The 10,067-nt window shown below is 34.9% G+C and overlaps 2 protein-coding genes across 2 annotated transcripts in view; one reads left to right on the top strand and one right to left on the bottom strand.

The window, feature by feature from the left end:
- Positions 1-6,471, bottom strand: part of LOC128166786 (enoyl-CoA delta isomerase 1, mitochondrial-like) — a 6,580-nt gene extending 109 nt beyond the window's left edge. The window contains exons 1-8 of the mRNA XM_052832167.1: positions 6,342-6,471; positions 5,937-6,050; positions 5,021-5,148; positions 2,300-2,446; positions 1,777-1,872; positions 1,497-1,516; positions 1,204-1,382; positions 1-251 (exon numbers count right to left, since the gene is read on the bottom strand). The exon at positions 1-251 is cut by the window's left edge and continues 109 nt beyond it. Coding sequence (XP_052688127.1) covers positions 85-251; positions 1,204-1,382; positions 1,497-1,516; positions 1,777-1,872; positions 2,300-2,446; positions 5,021-5,148; positions 5,937-6,050; positions 6,342-6,366 — 876 coding nt within the window. The 5' untranslated portion in view covers positions 6,367-6,471 and the 3' untranslated portion in view covers positions 1-84. The remainder of the gene's footprint in view (positions 252-1,203; positions 1,383-1,496; positions 1,517-1,776; positions 1,873-2,299; positions 2,447-5,020; positions 5,149-5,936; positions 6,051-6,341) is intronic.
- A 164-nt stretch (positions 6,472-6,635) lies between these two features.
- LOC128166787 (peptidyl-prolyl cis-trans isomerase A-like) lies at positions 6,636-9,654 on the top strand. The gene is made up of 5 exons (XM_052832168.1): positions 6,636-6,833; positions 7,649-7,679; positions 8,031-8,216; positions 8,991-9,066; positions 9,335-9,654. The coding sequence occupies exons 1-5, from the start codon at positions 6,765-6,767 to the stop codon at positions 9,468-9,470; spliced, it is 498 nt and encodes a 165-aa protein (XP_052688128.1). The 5' UTR covers positions 6,636-6,764; the 3' UTR covers positions 9,471-9,654.
- The last annotated feature ends 413 nt before the right edge of the window (positions 9,655-10,067 follow it).

The following is a 10,067-nucleotide window of genomic DNA, read 5'->3' as shown; positions in this document are numbered from 1 at the left end:
CTCTGTATCATGTTCAACATTATATGCTTTCATTTGTCCACTATTAATAAAGATATCACAATATCACATAGGCCACTGGTTCTATCACTTCCGTCTATTCTTCAGGCTCTCCAGGTACATTCCCAGCGATTTCTGAATGGCATCCTTGGTGATGTAGTCCCTGAAATAGCCTATGTCCTCCTCCTTCTTCTTCAACAACTTTTCTATTGTTGGTCTTCTCAACTCTGTCTTACTTAGCTGTCTCGCAAAACCTTGAAGTAAAAACAAATACATGTACGAGTATATGTAATGTAAGGCTGGATTAAAGTTGTCATTTAAAAAGCTAAACACTGCATCCAACAGCTGTTTAGAATGTTTATATTCTTGCACCGAGAGCAGTCATTTCACTGGATCAAGTAGATTTCTGTACTGTCATGCATGTACGAGTTATAATCCAATATCGTAAGGAATAGAGGAAAAGGGTGCTTAGTGTTGTTAATATTATATCCTGATAAGTAAGCATTTATTACTGAAAATTAGAATCATGGATAAAATATCAGACCTATATACAACTGTAGGCCCTTGCAAGAGGGATAAATTATTGTTAATTGCCAATTTAGCATAATGTATTGGCAAATATCTGGTCATTGTACACATATGGGTAAACCCTCTTTGCTTTATAACCAAAATACCAGTGATGAAGATATTTCTATTGCACATTTCATTTTATTATTCCTGTCATTATTTCCCTTGCATCATTCCATTATGTAGTACGCATATTTATTCTTTATCATAAAGTTGTTATCTTCTGTTGTGAACAAAGTAGAATTAAAATTGTTGTACTGTCAAGAAAAAAATTTCTGGTAGTTATCCGATGAATTTCCATCCAAAATCATGTGTGTTTCTTTTGTTTAAATTATTGTTATGGAAAAACCCAAAGATATTGACTTGTGATTTATTGCTCTGACATGAGCAGGGCTTTCACAAAAAAATAACCATTTGATTCAATTCTTTTACTTTGAAGAAGTGAATTTCTGCACATAAATCATGTGTGTTTATTTTTCTAAAATTATTGTTATGGATAAAAACTCCAAAGATATTGACCTAAAAATTTATTGCACTGACGTGAGCAGGGCTTTCATGGAAAAAAGAAAAAAAATGTTTGATTCAATTCTTTTACTTAATGTAAATTAAAAAGGAATTCAATATTGGCAGTTGATCTACCTGGTATTTTGAACCATCTCTGCATTTCTTGCTGAGCAGCACTAAGAACCTCTTCCTGGGGTACCACTTTATCGATGAGACCAATGTTCAAAGCTTCCTCTGTCTTGAACAAGGTTCCCAACTGAAGGGCCATCTCTGTTTGTCTGAAGCCCACGGTATTCAACATGACATCTGCAAACCTAGAAATAAAAGATATACGAGACCTCAAATAATTTTCACCTGCCTCTCTTGCATACTAAAATCAGCACAACTTATAAAATAACAAATTTGGTAGTTATTCTGAAAATACTCACCAAAATGGTGCAACTATTCCCTGAAAAATGAAGAGACTATTCATTTAATGACCCTGAGCAATCTGATTAAAATCAGATCCTTTGATCAACTCTTGTAGTTTGCTATATAGCGATCTACGTGAGAGGATCAAAGAATCTGATTTTAATCAGGTTTTGAATTTTAGCAAATATATGCAGTCCAAGCAATTGCAATCTCTTAAATGTTCAAAGATTTTTCATCAAATTATGTCTCTTTGATATATGATATATTCTTTCGTTCTCTATTCTTGCTTGTCCCTACCAGTTGTGTTTCGTTGAGGCCGATGGTGTAGTTGGGGGCCATTATTCTGTAGTCACAGCTCATAGACATCAGACACCCTCCCGCCGGGCTGTGACCCTGGTAACACACATTTCATTCTATATTGTACATGTTATTTGTATGATACAGAGGCATAGGTAGTAAGTTACAAGAGGAAATGCATTTACCGGTACAGTTGTGACGGTCAGACTGGTTTGAATACATGTACTAAGTACATGCACCAAATATAGCTCATTGGGTAGAGCACCTGACTAGAGTTTCTGGAGGCCTGGGTTCAAATCCCAGCCTGGTCCATCATCATTTATCCCATTGTTACAGAGTCAAATTTTGGTATCTTCAACCTCAATATCTCAATAATTATGGATATGTCAAATGGAGCTAAATGTACCATCCACTGTTTCAAATGATTCACAAACAAAAGTAATGCTGTCACATCTTTACTTTAAACAGGTCAGTATCAAGGTCATTAATAGAGACTTGTTTTCCTGAAATTAGACTAACTTACATTGATTGCAGCGATGGTGACACAATTCATTCCGTACAGCTTGATCCACATGTCTTGGAGAGTCCGCCAAAACTCCTCGAGTCTGTCTATATCAGGCTGGTACATCTCTGTGATGTCCAGGCCAGCACTGAAAATCTTAGGAATGCTCTACAACATACAGAAATACTGCTAGGCACTCAAGTTTCTCAAGTAATTTTCCATTATTTTCTTAATAAATGTACCTTTTGTTGCCTTCAACTATTTAATTTACATAAAGGTGTAAATATATCTCCCTGTAGCAAGCCTAATAGTTTTTCATTGGCAATAAAAAACACACAATTTTTTCAGCTAAGGTATTTTATTTATACAAAAGGGTAAAGATTTCTCCTTGTAGCAAACCTTATAGTTTTGCATTGACAATAAAAGCAACACAAATTTTCCTTTTTTCGTTTTTTAAGGAATGATCATGTTAAGAATCCTTGGACCTTCTTTTATCACAAATCTCACTTGAAAGTATACAATTCGGCATATATAGCGATGCGTTTAGTGACAAAACTATTTGATGTTACAGTTAAACAGGTCCAATCACAAGTTGCAGTTTATAAAAGAAAGTGTTTCAATTGGCCGATTTGGTACCTGCCCACTCTTAGGTGGTATTGATATTTTATTCACCAACTGCCAGCTGTGATGTTTAACTCTGTATTAGAATTGCAAAAACTAAATCACCGCAATTGTTGACCAATAGTTCTCTCAATAATCACTTCGTTTTTTTATGGTGTAAACAAAAACACACTGTTGTCCATAGACATTTAAACAGGTTCTCAATTTCATTTTCCAACATACTGCTTCATTGATAAATTCAATTTCTACTATTTTTAATGTAAATTCTAACAATTCAAAAAACCTTTGAGCATATGACAAAATGATACTAATAACAGTATTTAACAAATGGGTCTACTAATATCAGTTTTCTATACATATCATACACCCATGAACTTATGGTCAAACAATAGATGCAATAGTACCTATCACTGGAACATAACTACCATTGGGTATGGAATTAACTGATATCATTTTTATGTAATTAACCATATTAGGTCAACTACAAATGATTTAACTAATAATAAGATGTACTGATGCTGTGTCAGGTAATCCACTGAACTGATGCTGTGTTATGTAATATCATGTGCTGATGCTGTGTTATGTAATGCCATGTATTGATGCTGTGTTATGTAATGCCCTGATGTTGTGTCATGTCATCCATTGATCTGATGCTGTGTTATGTAATGCCATGTATTGATGCTGTGTTATGTAATGCCATGTACTGATTCTGTGTTATGTAATGCCATGTACTGATGCTGTGTTATGTAATGTCCTGATGTTGTGTCATGTCATCCATTGATCTGATGCTGTGTTATGTAATATCATGTCCTTTTGCTGTGTTATGTATTATTATGTATCAATGCTGTGTCATGTAATGCCATGTCCTAATGCTGTGTTATGAAATATCATGTCCTAATGCTGTGTCATGTAATGCCATGTCTTTATGCTGTGTTATGTAATGCTATGTCTTAATGCTATTTTTTGTTATATCATGTCCTAATGCTGTGTCATGTAATGCCATGTCTTAATGCTGTGTAATGTAATATCATGTCTTTATGCTGTGATTTGTAATGTCAAGCTTTAATGCTGCTATATGTAATATTATGTACTGGTGCTGTGCCATGTAATGACATGTCCTAATGCTGTTTTATGTAATACCATGTACCGATGCTGTGTCCTGTGGTGCCATGTCCTGATGCTGTGTTATGCAATACCATGTCTTAAAGCTGTGATATGTAATATCATGTCCTGATGCTGTGTCATGTAATCCATTGTACTGATGCTTAGTCATGTTTTGTAATGTACTTATGCTAAGTCATGTAGTGTAATGATGCTGTATCATGTAAAGTCATTACTAAATGACGTTGTGTCATTTCATGACAGATGCTAATGTGTCATGTTAGGTCATGTACTAATAATTAGTCATATGTCATGTACTCATGGTGCATCATGTAATGTCATGTTATGATGCTGCGTTATGTAACATCATGTACTGAGAGGTGACATGTAATGTCATGTTATGATGCTGCGTCGTGTAATATCATGCACTGGTGCTGTATCAGTTACCCATGTTATGATGCAGCATCATGTAATAACATGTACATGTACATATGTTGTGACATGTAAAGTCATGTACAGATATTCATTATGAAATGCCATGTACAGAGACTGTATAATGTTATATAATGACATCATGTAATGTTCTGATGTTATGTCATGTAATGTCATGTAATGATGCTGAATCATCTTGTAATGATTAAATTCATACGTGTTATTCGCATCCATTGCAAATGGTTTTCTTGGATTGTCAATTTCAACTGTTACCCTCCCAAACAAGCACTACCGGTATTTATATAATATTACTTACTAACAGTAACCATCATGTAATGTTTTGATACATACTGACATCATGTGTAATGTTATTTTACCTAAGAACAGCATTTAATGTTATTTCACTTACTGACACCTGGCTGTGTAATGTTACCTTCCAAATGTTGAAAATGTAATATTTGGATCATAATGTTACCTACTGACATTATGTGTAAGGTAATTTTACCTGTTAACAGGTAAATGTTACCTACTGACATCAAATGCAATGTAATGCTACCTACAGCTACCATGTAATGTAATGTTACCTACTGACGTGATTATGAGTCCTTTGCACTGTTTGTCATTCTCAACTTTCTCGAGAGAGATGTTCAACTCTGTCAGGAACTCCAGGTTCAGACTGTTCACGGGAGGTTTGTTCATTGATAGAACTGCTATACCTGTGTCACGACAAGCAAGACATCATCAGAAGAGTTGCAACCAATTTATGGTGAGAACCAATTTGACAGAATTCGTGTTCAATTGTGTTATATCAGTACATGGTGATCTGGTGTAACCATGCAAGTTATACAATCAACAAAAAACTTCACTCTCCTTATATGATAATTTGTATTAAACAGGTTGGGACCAGTCTCCCATATTGGATATAATAGCCAATTTGGGATATAATACTCCAAATGGGATATATAAGAAGTGCATTTTTTTTTTTTTTTATTTTAACAAAAAATATGTCAAATCTGCATTAGAATAGAAATGTAACAACTTTTGGCAAACAAGTTTTTTTTGGTAACCCAACTGTTATGGAGATTGATCCCTCAGTACATCCAAAACTTCTTGGGGATCAATCTTACAAACTATACTGACGTGCGACCAGTTCTCGCCGAGTACCCTTCTTGCCAGTACATTGTGATATCATTTTATCAACACATAAAATTATATTCGAAAAATGATGTCACAATGTACTGGCAAGAAATGGTACTTGGCGATAACAGGTTGCACACCAGTAGGCTTATAGCAAAACTTGCATGCTTACCAAAAGTTGTCTCATTTGATATGAAATTCTACAGATTTATTTTAAAAATAACCAAATCAAAAATTTTAAATTTTTTGCACTTCAAATCTATATATTCCCTTTGGGATATTATATCCCAAACAGGCTTTGATATCCAAATTGGGAGATTGGTCCCAACCTGTTGAAAACTTGTGCTCAGTCTGTTGACAAGCCTACCAGTTTTACTGTCTACATTGAGGTCCAGAGGGGAGCCACTTCCAGTGACCTGTCTTCTACACGTTCTGTAAACTGAGGTGTTCTTTCTCAGGCACTGTCTGGCAATGCCAAGGCCTGAAAGATGATGCTATAACATTAGAACAGATCTGAAAATCCTTTATTTGTTAATTTCTAAACGGCAACGTTATTGTAGCTGCAGGTCTGTAGGCACCGGGAGCTACAGCTACAGTGTAGCTCCCGGTACATCCGAATTTTTTCAAACTGTAAGACATGCAGATAAGAATGATAAGAATGGCTTGTGCATTTACTTGATTTTACAAAACAGCACTTGATTTACTTTATGTAAACATGGTAAAGTCTAGAACACAGTCAGTTAATTGCACCATGCATATTTTTTTTATTTACCTGACGTAACGATTCCTATCCTCATCGTCTTAGCACTTCGCAAGTTTGTCAGGTCAAGATACAGTAGCCTCCCTTAGAATGCTTAGCATAATGACCCCGAAATGAACAAATGGCTGATAAACAAATTAACCTATTACTTCTCATTCTTATTCATATTCTTTTCAATATTTTTACAGTTAAAAAATCGATAAATATTCATTACGTCCTGTTGAGCTTTATTTTAATATTATAACTTTTATAATTCATAGAATAGTATAAATGATGATTTTCTTAAGAAGTAAGATTTATTATAAGGTTTACGGTAACTAGGCAAACTCATAGACTAGCTCGACGTTCCTCTATTTTTTTCACGTGTTTACATACAACACCGTCACCATTCTGTTCACACGGGTATATACAGGGTTTGTCAGGCGTCTTTCGACCATGCCAAACCCTGCGTGCTTCTTCGACATCACAATTGACAAGAAACCGGCAGGCCGTATTTGTTTCGAGGCAAGTAATGTGTTTTATCAAGACGCACCATGTCGCATGATTCAATGTCATTGATTGATAGAACAAAAACATAACACTATAAATGTTTGAGAACATCACATTAATATCTATTCATTTATTTTTTGACGGATTGATGGCTTAAATCAATCTTTCATGTGCAACAGTCTCTTTTCAATTGTACAGTATTAACCTGTTATTTAACGTAAAATGCACAGGTTTTTATTTCTGCACTAAAGGCTATCCCATTGTTTTGTTACTATACAATGGGGTTAATAACATGTATGATGTTTCGATGACGCCACTTTCACTTTTGCACCAACGCCTTTAGTTGTGAAGGCAAAATGCAAATTTTGAGAATTTGACATCAAAGGAGTGAAGATGCAACAGGGAAAATATGAAAGCAAAAGGATATGCAAAATAGCTATTATCGCTCTACCATCACACTTTTGCCTTCACATCTTTTTCCTATTGAAATTTTCTACAACTTCATGGAAGTTATGGATACACTTGCACTATGCAGATATAAGTATGATGACCACCGAATTAGGAAAATCATTAAAAGTAATGCTTGTATCGCTCCTTGCCTTTGTAAATTAGCATTTTCACCCATCTCTGCCCTTTACCATCATATCTTTGCACTTTCACACCTTTGTCATTGCGCCGTCATCTCTTTTCACTTTCGCCTTTGCAGTTTAACTCAAACTTTTTATTACATGCAATAGACAGTAGCCTTTGGATTGTTTTGAGTTTGATATGATCCTGTTAGTCTGATGCTGATTTTTATTAAATCTTTTTCTTATTTTTTTTTTTCATAGTTGCGTGCTGATGTGGTCCCTAAAACTGCAGGTATCTATAACAGCACAGTGTATTAAAAACCACTGGAAACATAATTACTGTAGTTGCACAATTGTTATGGAATGCTTTGGTATCTCTACTTGGAATTACATCTTTAACAGATCCTAAGTTGTATAAGCAAACCTATAAAACTAGGTCCCCATGAACCAAAAATAAAATGACTTTTCATGAAATTTAGACAAAATGATTCTGCATTAAATATAGCTAACTCTAAACAAAGAAAATGAGCTATCAGTATATTATAAAAGAATTCTAATAGAAAAATCATGGAATAAAGGAAACAATGAATATTGCTGGTCAATTCATAAGACAATATTCTAATGTGTATTTTGTTCATCACAGAGAACTTCAGAGCCCTATGTACTGGAGAGAAGGGTTTTGGATTTGCTGGTTCCCTTTTCCATCGAATCATCCCTGGATTCATGATACAGGGCGGTGACTTTACTAGGGGGGATGGAACAGGAGGGAAGAGCATTTATGGCAATAAGTTCAACGATGAGAACTTCAAGTTGAAACACGCCGGAGCTGGTATGACTGATGACCTATACTACAGTTTTAGAATTAGATTGTCTAAGGTGGTATCACTGATTCACTGGTATGGGGCACCTGTCATTACTGTATACAGGGTTATTTTCGCCTAGTGTTATCTTTGCCCTTCTTCATATGCAAACAGTTTCGTCCAATCTTGAATTCGCCCAGGCAGTTGTGTTTAAAAAGAGATAATCTGAGCCAGTGCAATTTGCCCAGTCCTAAATTTGCCTCTAGACAATGAGGATGAAAGGGATGAAAATGAAACAGGAGTGAATATTTCCCTGTATACAGTATCAATATGGATGAGAGTACATTATAATCAAATTACTTTCACTGTTTTACAATTTTCAAATTTTACAGTATTTGACTTAAAAAAATGTTTTAAAAAATTTTTTAAAGGTAGTAATTGTAAAATGGCCCACTGGGATTTGAACTCATGACTTACAGATTTGTAGTTAACGCTCTAACCCATTGCGCAATGCTGTTAAATAACATTTTTTGGTGTGGGGAATTTATATAGAGTTACATTTGATTTGATTTTTCATGCCGATAGGAAGTACCGGTACATCACAAGTAGGAGGTGTCCCATACCACCTTAAATTACCAGTACTTCTGTACATGGTATACCTCTGTATCCCCTGTACCCTTCATTATAAGATTGAAAGATTGTCTTAATTCACACCTATATATGCCCCTTTTCCTTGTAAACCCCCACATCTGAGTTATAAACATTAAATTTTGTGATATGCAATTCTTTTTTCCTTGTATCAGGAACATTATCAATGGCAAATGCTGGAAAAAATACAAATGGTTCTCAGTTCTTCATCTGCACAGCAGACACTGAATGGTATGTTGGGTTACTGAACTAGCGGTATTACTGCTATTGCCTTTTCTCTTTATTTACCATTAGTCATGTCTCCTGTTGTCTAATTGATTTTAATTTCTTACCAGATCTTTCCAGTTAGACAAGCTTTATTTTTTATTATACAAAAATTGCAGTTTAATGATAGATACCCATAATAGGTGAAAAATTAAGTGGGTAAAAATATTTGATCATTGAGTTATCCATATTGGGAAAGTTTGTTATTTAGTGCCAATATTTTGATTTTTGACAGGCTTGATGGTAAACATGTGGTGTTTGGTAAAGTAACAGAGGGCATGGATGTGGTGAGAGAGGTGGAGAAATGTGGCTCCAACAGTGGGAAACCACTAAAAAGTGTGGCTATCGACAAGTGTGGCGTGCTGGAATGAGCATGGAAGCGCACTGTGATGTCAGGAACCTCAGGGATGGAGAACACCACTGTAGCGTGTCATCGAATAAATCCCTGGTTGATTAAATCTGTACACGTTATGTAAAATCAGGACAAACAAAGAAGAAATGAGATCTGTAAATGTTTTATGAAACTATCAGTGAATTAAAGAGATTTATAGTAAATTGAGTTCCATGGATTTAGATAATACTCTGGAATCATTAAAATTTGTGGGGGCCAATTTTCGTGGATTTCTTTAATTTTACAGGTTCATGGGGACGTAATTTCGTGTATTCTCTGATACTTACAAAAGGAATATAACTTTACAGTCCTAATTTATTTATTTGTTGAGCATTTTAATTCGTGGGTGAGAGGTAACCACGAATTCCACGAAAATTGACTCCACGTGAAATCTAATGATTTCACAGTAATGTACTTGTTTTGACAATAGAATGGACTGGGCTATTCTGACAGAATAAGTTATTGAGTACAGTAAAACATACTTATAGCAAAAGCCAGAGGCATACAATTTTGATTCATTTTAAGCATGATTTGTTTTATTTGATATGTTTATGATATTAGGATTTAGGAGTTAAGC

This window comes from Crassostrea angulata, chromosome 10, assembly GCF_025612915.1.
Source record: "Crassostrea angulata isolate pt1a10 chromosome 10, ASM2561291v2, whole genome shotgun sequence".
NCBI lineage: Eukaryota > Metazoa > Mollusca > Bivalvia > Ostreida > Ostreidae > Magallana > Magallana angulata.
This window is presented reverse-complemented; position numbering and strand designations above follow the sequence as displayed.

Excerpts from the sequence above, each read along its gene's own strand:
- LOC128166787 (XM_052832168.1), top strand. The coding sequence starts at position 6,765 with ATGCCAAACCCTGCGTGCTTCTTCGACATCACAATTGACAAGAAACCG. Across the intron at positions 6,834-7,648 it reads CAGGCCGTATTTGTTTCGAG|TTGCGTGCTGATGTGGTCCC; the intron begins GCAAGTAATGTG and ends TTTTTTTCATAG. Across the intron at positions 7,680-8,030 it reads TGTGGTCCCTAAAACTGCAG|AGAACTTCAGAGCCCTATGT; the intron begins GTATCTATAACA and ends TGTTCATCACAG.